At 41.8% G+C, this 17,328-nt stretch overlaps 1 protein-coding gene across 2 annotated transcripts in view; it reads right to left on the reverse strand.

Annotated features, from left to right (window-relative positions):
• Positions 1 to 6,735: 6,735 nt before the first annotated feature.
• Positions 6,736 to 17,328, reverse strand: part of LOC115090603 (sodium- and chloride-dependent betaine transporter-like) — a 368,393-nt gene continuing 357,800 nt past the window's right edge. For both annotated transcript variants that reach the window (XM_029599943.1, XM_029599944.1), the window contains exons 14-15: positions 16,722 to 16,892; positions 6,736 to 6,957 (exon numbers count right to left, since the gene is read on the reverse strand). In XM_029599943.1, coding sequence (XP_029455803.1) covers positions 6,772 to 6,957; positions 16,722 to 16,892 — 357 coding nt within the window. In that variant the 3' untranslated portion in view covers positions 6,736 to 6,771. The remainder of the gene's footprint in view (positions 6,958 to 16,721; positions 16,893 to 17,328) is intronic.

Genomic DNA, 17,328 nt, shown 5'->3' on the forward strand with positions numbered 1-17,328 from the left:
GTAACTAGGAACTCAACAATTTGAAGCTGCAGACAGGAGCTCAACAGTGAGATGGAGGGGCCTTTCAATCTTTTGCGTGGAGTATCACATGTATGATTTTATACCAGTTAGTGAGAAGTTGTATGTGCACACTTGCTGCAAAGAGCTCCTGGCTCTCAGAGAACAAGTTCGATCTCTGGAGGCTAGAGTGGCAGATCTGGAGTAGCTGAGGTAGACAGAGAGAGATATATAGAGGAGGTCTTCAGGGACAAAGTAGCCAAGATCCAACTCCAATCTGGAAGCCCCTGTGCTGCTTTGGAGGAACAAGGCCACCTGGTTAGAAAACATTACCCTGGTGTAGCAGGAAGTGATTCTCTTGCAAGGACCTGATCTCCAGGTGATGAATTATATTCTCGCACCAGGATGAGTCTCAAAGAGCTAGTGTCCAGGAGGGAAGGGTTAGGTCAGCTATCATAGTTGGTGATTTGGTGGGTGGCTGGTGGATGTGAGGATTGCTTGGTAACTTGCCTGCCTGGTGCAAAGGTGAAAGACCTCACATGTCACCTAGATACGATTTTAGCCAGTGTTAGGGAGGAGCCAGCTGTCATGGTCTATGTGGGCAACGACGACGTAAGAAGGTGTAAAAGTGGGGGCTGACCTGAGAGAGAGAGGAGGCAAAGGATTTGTTCCAGCCGAGGAACCTTTTTCCCCACTGCTACAGAGTCTTTCAGCTGACTCGGGAGTCCCGGAGTGGAGAGGGGCGTGACGTCACTTCCGCCCCCACCGAGACCCAGCCTATAAAATTAGGGCTATAGCGGCACGAGTCGGGGCTGACCTGAGAGAGAGAGGAGGCAAAGGATTTGTTTCAGCCGAGGAGCCTTTTTCCCCACTGCTACAGAGTCTTTCCAGCTGACTTGGGAGTCCCGGAGTGGAGAGGGGCGTGACGTCACTTCCACCCCCACCGAGACCCAGCCTATAAAATCAGGGCTATAGCGGCGTGCAGCCGACGCCGGCGCGCTGCCTAAGCCGCGCGTGCCGAAGGGGCGCATGCGGCTTTGATTTTGTTTGGGGGAAAATCTTGAAAATTACCTTTTTAAAAACTATCTGCCCTCGGATCCAAGCAGCCCTCCAACTGAGAGATTCGGCAAGAGAGAAAGGAACCAGTAAGTGGAACTCTGACTCTTTGTTGACTTCTACTTTTCCTTGTTTATTCAATGCCCCATACTAAAAGAAAGGGGAAGGTGAGGGAGGGTTCCTCGACTCCTCACCAGACTTCCCCAAATCAATCAAAGATAATCTACACCAGGAGAGTCAGTTGAGTTACAGAATCAGGAGCAGAATCCTGTACCCCTTGACGAAATATCTCTTAGCCCTGGTGCTCCTGTTACCCCTTCTCATCCCCACCATGATACTTCGACTGATACTGCTTGTCCCCTGAGACCAAAGATGTCACAAGGTGGAGCAGCGGTCGAGGGAGTAACAGCCGATGTAAATAATGGACTCCTTCAGGGTGAGGAAGTCCTATCCGCCCTGAGGGAGATTAATATCGGGACGATTTCTGGAATTGGAGGTTCTACTCCAACATCCACTGAAGGGGAAACATTAACTGGAAAGGACCATGTACCTATTTCTGCTCAGAGGTTCCCAGTAATCATACCAGAGGTATCATTGTTAGAAAAACCAGAAGTTGTCACACTTGACGTATTATGGAATGCTATTTCTGTTTTTGAAAAAACAATAGTATCTTTAACTCAAGCTTTTCAAGCTTTCCAGGGTCAGACATTAACAGTTAATCCAGTAGTATTATCTAACTCTATTAAACTACAAAAGTTAGATAGTCAAGTAGAACAAATTAAAGAGGTACAAACAACTTTAATTCAAGGAGAGAGTAGAAATGATAAAAGAATAGAGATGTTAGAGAATAGACTCAGATATAATAATCTGAGATTTATAAACTTTCCAAAATGCAAAATTATTTCTCCCAACGAACAACTAAATAAATATTTTAGGGAAATACTCTCCTACTCCCCCACATGTATGCCTAATGTAACTAAAGTGTATTTTTTACCAGATACTTTGAAGAGTGGTGAAGGAGAAGGAGTTAAAAGTATTCCTAAAGAAAATATGCTATCACCATCTCCTTTAGAAGATCTATCAGGTTTTTTAGAGACCTCTCAGGAAGAGCAGATAGAGAGGAGAGGTATTTTACTGGTCACATTTGCTATATCTATGGAAAGAGATATTGTGTTAAAGAATTTTCTTAAAAGCAGGAATAAACTATACTTAGGGGAAAAGATCTGGGTTTACCCAGATGTGGTAAGAGTGACACAAATTCGTAGGAAAAATGTTTTGAATCTTTGCCCCAGAGCTCGAGCACTAGGGGCACAAATATTGATTAAATTTCCATGTAAATGTGTTTTGTCAATAGATAATACACGGTATGTATTTCTGGAACCTGAGCATTTAGAGAAATTTTTAATCTCTAGAGAAGAATCTGTCTAGTTTGTGTCTTTTCAGTTAGTGGATTCAGGATTATAATTGTTAACTCCACTACTTTCTATATTAGTAGATAATTTTGATGCAAGTTTCTGCTCTATTATTTCCTGAAAGAATCTCTCAGATTTCATGGTATGAATAATGTAAATAGCATACAAATATATATGAACTCTGATTAATATAAGTTATTTATGTTTATTCTATTACGTTATGTTATACTATGCTATTCCTTATGGTAAGGTTTGATCCTTATTTGTATTTTAAGTTGAAAAATTAATAAAGAGATAATTAGAAAAAAAAGAAGGTGTAAAAGTCTCAATACATGGATGGTGCAGGGAAGAGGGCTTTAATTTTATTAGAAAGGGGGAGCTTATTCCAAAGGGATGGACTCCACCTTAACCAGGGTGGAACCAGGCTGCTGGTGCTAACCTTCAGAAAGGAGATAGAGCAGCTTTTAAACTAGAACATGTGGGGGAGCCGACAGTTGCTCAGCTGTGCATGGTTCAGAGGGAGGTATCTTCAAAGGATATTAAAATAGAGGAGTTAGAGCATCTCAATAGAGAGGTCCCAATAAAAGTAATAGTAGCCCATGTGCCTATAAGTAATCACCTGAGTTAAAAGATTGCAAAATATCCCTGTCAAGTGATTATGCAGATTGTTAGTACAAAAAAAACATACTTTGAAATGTCTGTATGCTAATGCAAGAAGTCTAAAAAGCAAGATGGAAGAGTAAGAATGTATCGAACTGAATGAAGAGGTAGACATAATTGGCAGCTCAGAGACCTGGTGGAAGGAGAATAACCCTTGGGACACTACTATACCAGGGTAAAATTATATCACAATGATAGGGTAGATCAACCTGGAAGGGGTGGGGAGGTGAGTTGCTCTATGTTAGGGATGGTATAGAGTCTAACAGGTTAAAGATCATGCAGGAGACTAAATCCAAAGTAGAATTCTTATGGGTAGAAATTCTATGTGTGATGGAAAGAGCAAAGCAGTGGGGTATACTACCAGTCATTTGGCCATAATGAACAGATGAAGAATGAAATAGATTAGGGAAGCTAATACATTTGGCAGCATAATAATGGGAAATTCCAACTACCTCAGTATTGATTGGGTAAATGAAACATCAAGACATGTTAGGGAGGTAACATTTCTAGATTAAATAAATGACTGCTACATGGAGCAATTCATCCAGGAATCAATGAAAGGGGGAGACATTTTAGACCTAATTCTTAGTGGAACACAGGATTTGGTGGTGAGGCTGCTTGGCAAAGGTGATCACAGTGCAATTAAATTTGACTTAATGACTGGGAGAACATTAAGTAAATCTACAATTCTAAAATTAAATCTTTTAAAGGGAGTCTTTAATAACTTGAAGAAAATAGGAAAAAAATGAAAAGTGCAGCTACAAAGGTTAAGAGGCATGATCATAAAAAAAAAAAATGGAAGGAAGGTCAAATGACTGCCAACATTGCTTCTTTTACCTCACCTGTTAACTATTTTAGAAAAATAACTTCTTTTTATGATTGGAAAAAAGGATCCATCTGAGGAAAACAGGAAAATTAGATTGATTTATTTAATTTATATTCACAAACAAATAAAAAGCATAAGCTTTTGCAAGTTAAATGTAAAACACTGATAAAGCGGGCTAAAAGAGAATTTGCAAAGAAGCAGGCCTTAGAGGTAAAGACGCGTATTAAAAACTTTAAAAAATATATTCGAAGCAGGAAGCCTGTGAGGGAGTCAGTTGAACTGTTAAATGATCAACTGGTTAAAGTGGCACTTAAGGAAGGTAAGGCCATCGTGGAAAGACTGAATAAATTCTTTGCTTTGGTGTTTACTGAAGAGGATATTGGGGAGATACCTGTGTTGGAAACTATTTTCAATGGTGCTGATTCAGAAGAACTGATACAAATTACTGTGAAACTAGAAGATGTAATATGGCAGACTGGGAAACTAAAGAGTAGCAAATCAGCCTGACCTGATGGTATAACACCCCAGAGTTTCAAAAAAATGAAACTGTAGATCTGTTAATGGGATTGTCTACATCCCTGACTAGAGGGTGGCCAATGTAACCCTGATCTTTGCAAAGGGCTCCAGCAGTGATTTAGTAAATGATAGTTCAATGATTGTGACTTCAGTGCCAGGAAAAAATAATGGAAACTATTCTAAAGAAGAAAATTACAGAAATATAGAAAGACATGGTTTAATGGGACATAGCCAGCATGGATTTACACAATCAGAATTGTAAGAAATGCTGCAACACTGTGGTGACTTTTCTGAAAGGAAGGTGCAGGGCCTGGGTCAGTGGCAGTCTTTATCTTCTACCCTAGCTGCAGTGGGGAAAAAGAAGCATTCTACTACAATTCAAAAAGGTTCCAGGTAAGTGACCAGGCAAAAAAATCAGCTTTGCAGTTACAGCTTTGACAGGGAAAATATTGTAGGTGTATAAATTGAGTTGTCGTTGGATAAGATATTCAAGGTATGTATGGAGCATTATTTTAGGGAACAGAGAGATGAACTTCAGATAATGCTTTTGAAGGTTATTGTCTTAGATGTGGCATGAAGCACTTCCCAGGGATGGTAACTTTCAAACGAGTACACGGGCGCACATTTGGGCATGTGCATCGGCCCATGCCCAGGGACATATCTATTTTATAACATGCGTGCATATATGCAGCATATTATAAAATAGCCTGGCCATGCACCAATGTGTGCCAAATTTTAAGTGAGAGTCTATACAGGTGCACAAATCCTGCATAAATTGGGGAATTTTAAAAGGGGTGCACACCAACACCAATCCCAGTTTTACCAGTTTGTCCCCAGTTCACCCAATTAAGAGATATGTCCTTCAAACTCTCCTAGTTTAATAGCTTTCACTAGCACATAAGAACATAAGAAACTGCCATGCTGGGTCAGACCAAGGGTCCATCAAGCCCAGCATCCTGTTTCCAACAAAGGCCAAACCAGACCACAAGAACCTGGCAATTATCCAAACACTAAGAAGATCCCATGCTACTGATGCAATTAATAGCAGTGGCTATTCCCTAAGTAAACTTGATTAATAGCCGTTAATGGACTTCTCCTCCAAGAACTTATCCAAACCTTTTTTGAACCCAGCTACACTAATCACATCCTCTGGCAACAAATTCCAGAGCTTTATTGTGCGTTGAGTGAAAAAGAATTTTCTCCGATTAGTCTTAAATGTGCTACTTGCTAACTTCATGGAATGCCTCCTAGTCCTTCTATTATTCAAAAGTGTAAATAACCGAGTCACATCTACTCATTCAAGACCTCTCATGATCTTAAAGACCTCTATCATAACCCCCCTCAGCTGTCTCTTCTCCAGGCTGAACAGCCCTAACCTCTTCAGCCTTTCCTCATAGGGGAGCATTTCCATCCCCTTTATCATTTTGGTTGCCCTTCTCTGTACCTTCTCCATCGCAACTATATCTTTTTTGAGATGTGGCGACCAGAATTGTACACAGTATTCAAGGTGTGGTCTCACCATGGAGCGATATAGAGGCATTATGACATTTTACGTTTTATTTACCATTACCTTTCTAATAATTTCTAACATTCTGTTTGCTTTTTTGTATTTTTCCCTATATGCAACACCATGCACTTGTCCACATTAAATGTCATCTGCCATTTGGATGCCCAATCTTCCAGTCTTGCAAGGTCCTCCTGTAATGTATCACAATCTGCTTGTGATTTAACTACTCTGAATAATTTTGTATCATCTGCAAATTTGATAACCTCACTCGTCTTATTCCTTTCCAGATCATTTATATATATATTGAAAAGCACCGGTCCAAGAACAGATCCCTGAGGCACTCCACTGTTTACCCTTTTCCACTGATAAAATTGACCATTTAATCCTGTTAGCCATGACCCTTAAAACCCTGCAGATCTTAGTTTTCTTTAAATTTTTACTCACATGGCATCCATAGCAGAAGTAAAGTTATGTGGCAGGGTGCCTCGGCGCGTACCAGGTCACATAAGTATTTCCGCACATATCTCTGGTTCACACACTGAAATGCCCAAGCCCCACCCCTTTTTGAAAGCTTTAGAGATGTGCGTGCTGTGGGAGATACATGTGTATCCAGGTGGCTTTTAAAATCTGCTCAGTGCTCTCAAGCCAACTTGTTCATGTATCCCCTAATTGATGTGCACAGCGGGCTTTTAAAATTCACCTTTAAGTGAACAATAGCAGCAGTTGTGAAAGAATTTATTACAAGTGTGAAGGATGAAATATCTCCAGAATAAAATTTTTCTTCAGTCATGTGAAGCTTAAAGGTGAGACTGGCTCTCGGATGTGAAGACCATCTCATTAGGTAATGTGGTAGAATATGGTGCAGTACTGAGATCTGGAGGACTGCTCTCTGGGACTGAGCTGTGCTCTGATGGAGGTGAAGCAGGCTGGTGTCTCTTTGGCTGTGGCAGGTCATCTGATGGGGTAATGATCTGATTTATTCTCTGTGGAAAGATAGGCAACATAATCTATGGTAATTACTATTGATTTTCAGTTTTAGCAAATGAAAATCCTAGAATAAAAAAGAATTTAGGGCCAATTTTAATTTTTCCCAGTACACAGTCAGGTAAATATGCCTTATATTAATACCAGTGCCAGTGCAAGAGTGTCCAGCCACCCTAGGCAGTTATGTCATCACTGTATCACATGATCTCTCTCTCTCTCCTATGATCTGAAGTCCCCCCATATCACAGGGAAATCATCTTCATAACTATGCTCGCACATCTCCCATATCCACATCGTCGCACTCACCTCTCCCTAGTTCGATTTAAAAAATGCTGCCCTCACATCACACAACAACGCCATGCTCATTTCCAGCAGGCCTGATTAATATACAGGCAAATGAACTAAAAAATCATTACTGCAGCAGCCAGGTTTATTGGGAGTAATTATGAAAATTATCCCACCCAGTTTACCCACATAAGTTACCTGTGCTAAAACATCTGCACAAACTTTCATTGAAAAATTGTGGGCATATTTTATAAAATCCAAAAAGTATGCATATTAAGTCCAAACCTTTCCTAACTCCATCCCCAGGAATACCTATGCTCAGATAGTAACTTTAATAGCAGAGCGTGGGCACACATTGCTGTGAGTGCATCGGTGAGCGTCCAGAATCATGGCCATTTTATAACTTGCACACATATGTGTGCATGCATGTTATAAAATAGTCTGACTGTGCACAAATGTGTGCCCAATTTTAAGTGGGTTCGTGCCTATGTGTGTATATCTCACTTCTACCAAGTAAGTCGGGGAATTTTAAAAAGGATGCGCAAACGCGCCATTGCCAGTTTCACCAGCTTGTCCACCAGTTGACCCAGTTAACAGCTAGGTCCTGCAAATCCCCCTAGTTGACGAACAGACTGCCCTCAATTATCCCAGACCCTTTAAACCCCTGAGAAATGGCTCTCTCTTTTTATGTTTTAACTTACACCTTGTCCCTATCAGAAGTAAACCTATGCAGCAGGGGAACTGGGCATGCGCCCTCAGTACTTATGCACGCATCTCTTGGCCACACTCCAAAATGCCCATTTCCCGCTTACACCCCTCCCCTTTTAGAAAACTTTTCAGAGGTGCATGCAGTGGGAGATAGCCATACATCTGGATGGCTTTTAAAATTCGGTCAGCACTTGCGAGCCCGACTTGAGCATGCATTCCCCCCAATTGATGCGTGCGCTGGGCTTTTAAAATTCACCTCTCAGTCTGGATAAACTTACATGCAAACAAGACATATGCATGCAATTTTACAAAGCCCATTTCTGTGAGGAAAACACTGTGTTACTCATGGAAATGCTTTGGAAAATGACCCTCATTATTTTGATTTAGTCATTAAATGTTGCTCCCAGTATTGCAGATTCCATTTTAGGAAGGTTTCTAGAAGACAAGAGGACTTTGTGGAAGGCATGAGGAACAGACTACTGCTCTTAGATATCAAGGAAAGTTTTTTTTTAAAAACAAACACATATTAAAGAATCCTTCAAGCAACTCGTGTCAGAGCTTTTTAGGGTAGTTGCAGGTTTGTTTGTTTTTTTACCTGTTTCCCTATGGCAGTTTTTTTTAGAGTTAGTAAATCTTTTATAGGAAGGAATGTTTTTCATGTCCTCTCAGGTGCTGCCTGCCAGGATAGCAGCCATTGCTCAATTCAGAAATTTTGGCCTGAGGGGGAACCTAAGCTCCCCCAGGCAGGAAAAGGGCAGGACCAATTTATTTGCAGGTTTTAGGTTTTACATTCACAAAAATCTAAGTCTAAACCAGGCGCTTAAGATTCTTGTCCCATTCCTGTCTGAATAGCTATAGAACTTTTCCATAACATGCTGGTATAACAAGATGACTGCCTTGATGCAATAAGATGGGCTCTCTTGACAGTAATGCTCTGTAGTCTGGGCAGGACAGGACACTCTGGTGTGTGCCTATGCTATTAGTATGCCAGTGGTCTGATAGTGCCTAGTACCTCTCTCTAGCCATGTGTTTTGGGTCTAGGGTTATATAGGACAGGTGCACTGCCTGTCTTATACCCTGCTTAGGTCCCCAGACAACCTTCTTTTGTTAATTTATTTATTTATATTCTGCTTTTCAGGCACTTTCAGAGCAGATTACATTCAAGTTCTGTAGGTATTTCCCTATCCCTAAAGGGCTTACAGTCTAGATTTGTACCTGAGGCAAAGGAGGGTAAAGTGACTTGCCCAAAGTCTTCTTGAGCAATAGTAGGATTTAAACCCTAGTTCCCTCCACTGCTCTAACCATTAGGCTACTCTATCCATTAGCCCCTTCAATATGAGTCATCAACTCTTCAGGTTTCGATTTAAACTCTTTTATTACACAACTCAAGTCTACCTTTCAAGTTCCTTATATTTCCCAGTTTTCCAGAGTACAAATCACACCAGTCTCTCTGATTGAATTATATCACATATATTTTCTTTTTCACCTCTTTCTAATACAAGAATATCCTTCGTAAATTCAAGCTTAATTCCTAACAAGGTCACCACTATGTTATGGTGCACCATTTCTATAGTTTTAATGAACAGCCTTAATTTAATCACTCCCTGTGTTAGCTACAGGGCTTTGGCCTGCCACATTTTCCTAAGTACAAGGTTCAAACTTTTCAGATAGAAGTAAAGTTTAAATAAAAAAATCTTCTAACATTCTAGACTTAACCCTGCACATTCAGCAGTGTGAGAGTAAGCACTTTTGCAATTCCACTTTAAACTTGTTACCTAGCACTTACATTTTAAATGTCTGGCTGTCACAATAGCCCTATATATTTCTAACAAATGTAGCTTAAACCCGATTAACATATGATTCCCACAATCATAATGCTGCAGCTTTCCTTCTTGGTTTACTATGACAGTGCAGTTTAAACAAAGTCAAAGTTCCAGCAGCAATTAAGAATAGCCCTCAGCAGTGCTGCAGTTTTCCCCTTCTTTCCAGTTATAATCAGTTAAGCACAATGCAAAGGTAACTCTGCAAACATACAGCTTGAGTGTTCCTATTCTTCTTATTTCAACAGTACCCAGTAGGGATGTGAATCGTTTTTTAACGATTAAAATTATCGTCCGATAATGTTAATATCGTCTTAAATCGTTATAGAACACAATACAATAGAAATTCTAACGATTTATCGTTAAAAATCGTTAAATCGTGTTAGTGCGCACTAACGGGAGTTAGTGCGCACTAACCCCCAGTTAGTGCGCACTAACTGAAAATGATACAAATTGACACTTTCCAGGTCAGTAAAGGTCAGTTAGGAATGAATATGTGTTCCTATTGGCTGGCTGCCCTCTTATCTATTGATGTTAACCAGGTTCCCACTGAGGTGATGGTTGGGGGGATGGGAAATGGAAATGGAAACTCAGGAACACTAACAGAAAATGATACAAATTATTGACACTTTCCAGGTTAGTAAAGGTCAGTTAGGAATGAATATGTATTCCTATTGGCTGGCTGCCCTCTTATCTATTGATGTTACCAAGGTTCCAACTGAGGTGATGGTTGGGGGGATGGGAAATGGAAACTGTTGGTACTTGACAAAAAAAGTAATGTGATCAGTCAATATGACTAGAACCTGTGCCCTATTCCTGATACCAGGGGTGTTGTGATCTTCCTGCACTCAGTGCCCTATCCCTGATACCAGTCTGAGACAGCTCCCTCCCTGCATTACTAGTGAGAGGCTGGCTTCACAGACAGGGGGGAGCTGCCTGACCCTCACTCCTGACTTCCCCCATGTCCCAGCCAGTGAATGGTGTGTGGGTGAGGGGGGGGGGAGGATGGTGAAGTCTGAGACAGCTCCCTCCCTGCATTACTAGTGAGAGGCTGGCTTCACAGACAGGGGGGAGCTGCCTGACCCTCACTCCTCCGGGGTATTGTGATCTTCCTGCACACAGTGCCCTATCCCTGATACCAGGGGTGTTGTGATCTTCCTGCACACAGTGCCCTATCCCTATTAATACCAGGAGTGTTGTGATCTTCCTGCACGCAGTGCCCTATCCCTAATACCAGGGCTGTTGTGATCTTCCTGCATGCAGTGCCCTATCCCTGATACCGGGATGTGTGCAAGAAGATCACAACACCCCCGGTATCAGGAATAGGGCACTGTGTGCAGGAAGATCACAACACCCCTGGTATCAGGAATAGGGCACTGTGTGCAGGAAGATCACAACACCCCTGGTATTAGGGATAGGGCACTGTGTGCAGGAAGATCACAACACTCCTGGTATTAATAGGGATAGGGCACTGTGTACATGAAGATCACAACACCCCTGGTGCCAGGGTTAGGGCACTGTGTGCAAGAAGATCACAACACTCCTGGTATTAATAGGGATAGGGCACTGTGTGCAGGAAGATCACAACACCCCTGGTGCCAGGGTTAGGGCACTGTGTGCAGGAAGATCACAACACTCCTGGTATTAATAGGGATAGGGCACTGTGTGCAGGAAGATCACAACACCCCTGGTGCCAGGGTTAGGGCACTGTGTGCAGGAAGATCACAACACTCCTGGTATTAATAGGGATAGGGCAATGTGTGCAGGAAGATCACAACACCCCTGGTGTCAGGGTTAGGGCACTGTGTGCAGGAAGATCACAACACTCCTGGTATTAATAGGGATAGGGCACTGTGTGCAGGAAGATCACAACACCCCTGGTGCCAGGGTTAGGGCACTGTGTGCAGGAAGATCACAACACTCCTGGTATTAATAGGGATAGGGCACTGTGTGCAGGAAGATCACAACACCCCTGGTGCCAGGGTTAGGGCACTCTGTGCAGGAAGATCACAACACTCCTGGTATTAATAGGGATAGGGCACTGTGTGCAGGAAGATCACAATACCCCTGGTATCAGGGTTAGGGCACAAGTTCTAGTCACATTGACTGATCACATTACTTGTTTTGTCAAGCTACCAACTGTTTCCATTTCCCATCCCCCATATACTGTCAGTGGGAACCTTGTTAACATGAATAAATAAGAGGGCAGCCAATAGGAATACATATTCATTCCTAAACTGACCTTAACTGACCTGAAAAGTGTCAAATTGTATCATTTTCAGTTAGTGCGCACTAACTCGAGTTAGTGCGCACTAATCGGAAAAAAACGATTTTTAACGATTTTTTAACTAAAAAATCATGCCTAACACGATTTTCTTGCCCTGCCACACGATTTCTATCGTTAAGACGATATGGAACACGATTCACATCCCTAGTACCCAGTACTTTCTTTTAACACAACCACTCATGTACTAAATTTCTAGGTGTCTGGATTCCTACAGAGTTTATCTAAGCACTTCAATTTCACAGCTCTTTAAATATAAGCACAATGTCCTTTTCTTCTCATCCCCTAATAATTCAAAGCAACAACTTAACTTAATGGCTGAAGAACTCAGCAGGCTCTATTTCAACCTCTGCTGGATCTATCCTTCTTTGATGAACCTTTCCTCTCCATCTGTGTTAATGCAAAGGCTGCCCTATTTATTATACCTGGCAGCCTATAGCTGAAGAGTGAGGACCCCTCCCTGATCAGCTGCTCCCCACTGATATCATCCTTGAAGCTAACCCTGGGGAAGTTGGGAAATGTAGTTCCTTAGCGGCAAATCACAAACAAATTTTTATTTATTTATTTTATTTTATTTATTTGTATTTTTCTATACCGGCATTCACGGAGTTCGTATCATGTCGGTTTACATAAAACAAGGGGTGAGAAATACATTATAACGTAAATAACTAATAACATAAGAGTATACATTAAAAGGTAAAACAAGTGCATGGAAGAAAAAAGTTACAATAAAACGGGGTCATTCTAACTGGGATTAGAGTTAGAGGAAAGATAAACAGTTTAACGAGAAGTAAAACATTGTAATGATTGGTAGATAGAGACTGTTTCAGTTTAATAGGAAATGATCAGTAATGCTGCATTTGATGATAGAGAATCTTTAAGGGTCCGGAAATGCTTTCATGAACAGCCATGTTTTCAGTCTTTTCCTGAAGGTTTGAAGACATGGTTCCTGTCTTAGTTCTAGGGGGATGGAGTTCCACAGTGGGGGACCTGCTGTGGAGAAGGCCCGATCTCTCAATGTTATATGTTGGGTGGTATTGTTGTGTGCTACCTGTAGATATTCTCTATATGCTTCCCTGATGGGTCTGTTGGAGGAGTGTTTTTTAAGAGCTATTTGTAAATGGAGTGGAGCCAGTCCATGAATATTCTTGTAGATTGTGGTGAGGGATTTATGAATTATTCTGTAGTGGATTGGTAACCAGTGTAGGTCTTTAAGGACTGGTGTAATGTGATCTCTTCTTCTTTTGTTTGTTAGAATTCTTGCTGCGGTGTTCTGTATCATTTGGAGCGGTTTAGTATGAGATGATGGGATGCCTAGTAGGATGGAGTTGCAGTAATCAATTTTCGCAAATATTATTGCTTGGAGCACTGTTCTATAATCATGGAAGTGAAATAGGGGTTTTATTCTTTTTAATACGTGCAGTTTGTGGAAGCAGTCTTTGGTTGTTTGGTTGATAAACGATTTCAAATTTAGTCTGTTGTCTATGGAGACTCCTAAATCTCTTACTTTTGAGGTTTGCAAGTTGGCTGGCGGATTTGTAGTGATTTTGCAGTTATCTGGAGAGATTAGAATGAATTCACTTTTTGATTGGTTTAGGATTAGATTTAAGCTGGATAAGAGCTCGTTAATTTCTTGAAAGCAATTTTCCCAAAGTTCTAGCGCTTTAGTGGTGGATTCTTTGATAGGGATCACAATCTGGACGTCGTCGGCAAATATGAAGTGTTTTAGGTTCAATTTGTTTAGCAGTTGGCAAAGCGGGAGAAGGTATAAGTTGAAAAGTGTTGGTGAGAGAGAGGAACCCTGAGGAACTCCTTGTGATGATGGGTATCTGGGGGATTCTTTGTTGTGAATTTTAACTTTGAAACCTCTGTTTTCTAGGAATGTTTTGAACCATGTTAGTGCTGATCCTGCAATACCGATGTTCGCTAGTTGATTTAGTAATATGGCATGGTTCACAGTATCGAACGCTGCCGATAGATCCAATAAGATCAGTAGGAAGGCCTGTCCTTTATCGAGGCCCAAAATAATGTAGTCAGTCAGTGAGATGAGAAGGGATTCGGTGCTTGAGGCTTTTCTAAAACCGAATTGAGTGGGGAAGAGAATTTTGTGTTCTTCTATGTAATCTGCTAGTTGTGTGTTAACTAGTTTCTCCATCACCTTGGCAATGAAAGGCAGATTTGAGATTGGACGGAAGTTGTTAGGATCTTTGGGGTCCAAGTTAGGCTTCTTAAGTAGCGGTTTGATGGATGCTATTTTGAGGTCGTCTGGGTAGAAACCCTGGATGAATGAGCAGTTTATAATGTCTGCTAGGGTTTTGGTTATGGTGTCCGGGATTAGCAGTAGTAATTTAGACGGAATCTGGTCTAGTGGATGCGATGAGGGTTTCATTTTCTTAAGAAGTGTTTGGATCTCTGAGGAGGAGGTGAGTTCAAGAGATTGGAGGGAGATGTCTTTATTATGCAGAATGTAATTGCTGGTTGGTGTGCCGGTATTATGCTTTATTTGTGTTAGTAGGTTGGTGATTTTATTACTGAAGAAGAGTGCCAGCTCATCAGCTTTTGTTTGAGCTTGGTTAGGTGGTATGTCAGGAGGGTTTGCCTGAGTTAGATTGGAGACAAATGTGAATAGCGCTTTGGAATCGAATATAATGTTATGAATCTTGTGTGCATAGAAGTCCCTTTTTGTTTTTAAAGTGGAGCTCTTGTATGATTGAGGAGAAATGAGGAGAGATACTCCACCTGAGTTCATTGTAAACCGGCATGATGTGCTGCACGAATGTCGGTAAATAAAAGTTAATAAATAAATAAATAAAATAAATACTGCATATATATACTTCAAACAATCCAAGGCAAAGTGCAGTAAAGCTTTATGAAGAATCCACACAGAGTCAAGAGATTGGTGGTGTTAAATTTTTAAATCAGTACAGAAACTCCACAATTCAGAAATTACATGATATCCAATACTTAATCATATAATTTCTGAATTGTGGAGTTGCCTTACTGATTTAAAAATGTAACAACACCAATCTCTTGACTCTGTGTGGATTCTTCATAATGTTCCTTAGGGGCAACCATCTTAGATTTCCTTAATTAGCCCTCACCAGCCCCTAGTTGATAGTCTTAAAGCTGTATATACTCTTGTGCAGGGACTAACTAAAGATCTAGTAATCATCATAGGGGGAGGGAGATTAATTGAGTGGAGCAGAGATGGCAAAAGCCCATGGATAAAAAATTAGTAGCACGTCATGGAACCCTGTAATCTTCAGAACTTCACTGAAATTATGCTTGAGCTGTTACGACTGGGCACAGGTCTCATGTTGTAAACCCCACTATGAGGAGTGTCTCGGGGTGGAGAGAGGCAGTAGTGTCTAGTACTGGCTGGTGCAGGCAGGAATGAGAAAACCCTATGGTAATTCTGAAGGTGGAATGGACAGATGGAGTATAACACAGGCTGGCAATATCTGATACTAGATGCATGGAAGTATGGGTGAGCTTTAGTACTGGATCAGCATGAAGGTATGTATGAGAGTGACTGCAAGTAAAAGTGAACAGGAACTGGAACTGGGTGCTGGTAAGTCTGAATACTGAAAGCATGCAGGTAAGGGTGAAACTGACTGGAGGTATATGTGATTAGACTGAGGGAACCTAAGGAGACAAGACAGACAGACAATCCAGGACATCCCTACACTGGACATGAAACACATAAGCCTGAAGGCAACAAGGCAAGAGGGGGACCCGAAGGTCTAACACAAGGCCAGACAAGGCAGAGACCCTAAGGCCACACATATACACAGCGAGGAATGGCAGAAGGCCCCGAAGGCCACACACACACGGCAGGACTGAGGGCCCAAAGGCCACACACACACACGGCAGGACTGAGGGCCCGAAGGCCACCCACACACGGCAGGACTGAGGGCCCAAAGGCCACACACACACACGGCGGGGCTGAGGGCCCGAAAGCCACACACAGACGGCAGGACAGAGGGCCCGTAGGCCACACACAGCAGGCAGAAGGCCCGTAGGCCACACACAGAGTAAGCAAGGCAAGGCAATGCAGGGTAGAAGGCCCAAAGGCCAAACACAGAGTAAGCAAGGAAAGGCAAGGCAAGGCAACGCAGGGTAGAAGGCCTGAAGGCCATACACAGAGTAGGCAAGGCCACGCAGGGTAGAAGGCTCGAAGGCCAAACACAGAGTAGGCAAGGCAACGCAGGGTAGAAGGCCCAAAGGCCATACACAGAGTAAGCAAGGAAGGCTAGAGCAGGGAGCCCAGGCGAGCTCGATGCTGAAGCACCGATGGAACTGCTAGACAGGGTTATAAAGGAAAGTCTGGGGTATAGAGTAGACAGGAAGGAAGGAGTGGGCCAGCCAGAAGAACATGTTCGTGGGGGACCTCTGGTGGTGAGGCGGCTGCATAGCAGCCATAGCCGTAACATGAGCTACCTAGCACTTGTTTGTGTTTCAGTCATAAAAATATTCAATTAGAACCAAAACACTGGTTAATTAGGAGACTATTGGCTTCATTCTCTAATACTAGTTAGGATATGAAGGTGCCTTGATTCAGCAGCTGAGACTCAGTTTTGGAGCTGAACTTTTAGTTTTTGTAGCATGTGTTGTGAGATTCAGGGTAGGTTCTTTTCTATCATTGTTCCTTCCTGTGGCCTCTTACCTGCATAAATGATCCTTCGGTTTTCAGAAAAATGTAGATAGCATAGACAGGAATGCAGATTACTGATGAGATTGCTAAAAACCAGCCAATAACATATCCCCATGCAGGGTACATATACCAATTGTTGTATTTTAATGGCGTGTACGTGATCAATGAAAACAAGAAAATTACCTGTGGAGGAAGAAACATAATCAGAATTAAATGAGGGTAACTGGGAGAAGGTCTAAGAGCTAGTTTGGATTTTGTTAATCCAGTTTTCTAGGGGGTAAAAGCATCATGTCGTTACTGTAAATGTGTATAATTAAACCCAAAAGGAAGCAGAAATCAAGAATTCAACACTAAAATAAATATTCTGCTGTGAAAAAGGCTCTTGTTATATCACTTAATGAAGATTTAAAGTGACCATCATATAGTATCTCTGGTGCTACAAGACTTATTTAGTAAAGCCTTTAAAGCCCGAGAATCTGGTATCGATAGATGCAAGGGGCTTATTAGTGAAGCCTTAGAGCACAACAACCAGTTTAATCATCGGTCACTGTTTTGTCTTGACTGTGACTATCTTAGCTGTAACTGTCAATGTTTCAAAGATGTGCACAATTGAAGGATA

Source organism: Rhinatrema bivittatum, chromosome 4 (genome assembly GCF_901001135.1).
Source record: "Rhinatrema bivittatum chromosome 4, aRhiBiv1.1, whole genome shotgun sequence".
Classification (NCBI taxonomy): Eukaryota; Metazoa; Chordata; class Amphibia; order Gymnophiona; family Rhinatrematidae; genus Rhinatrema; species Rhinatrema bivittatum.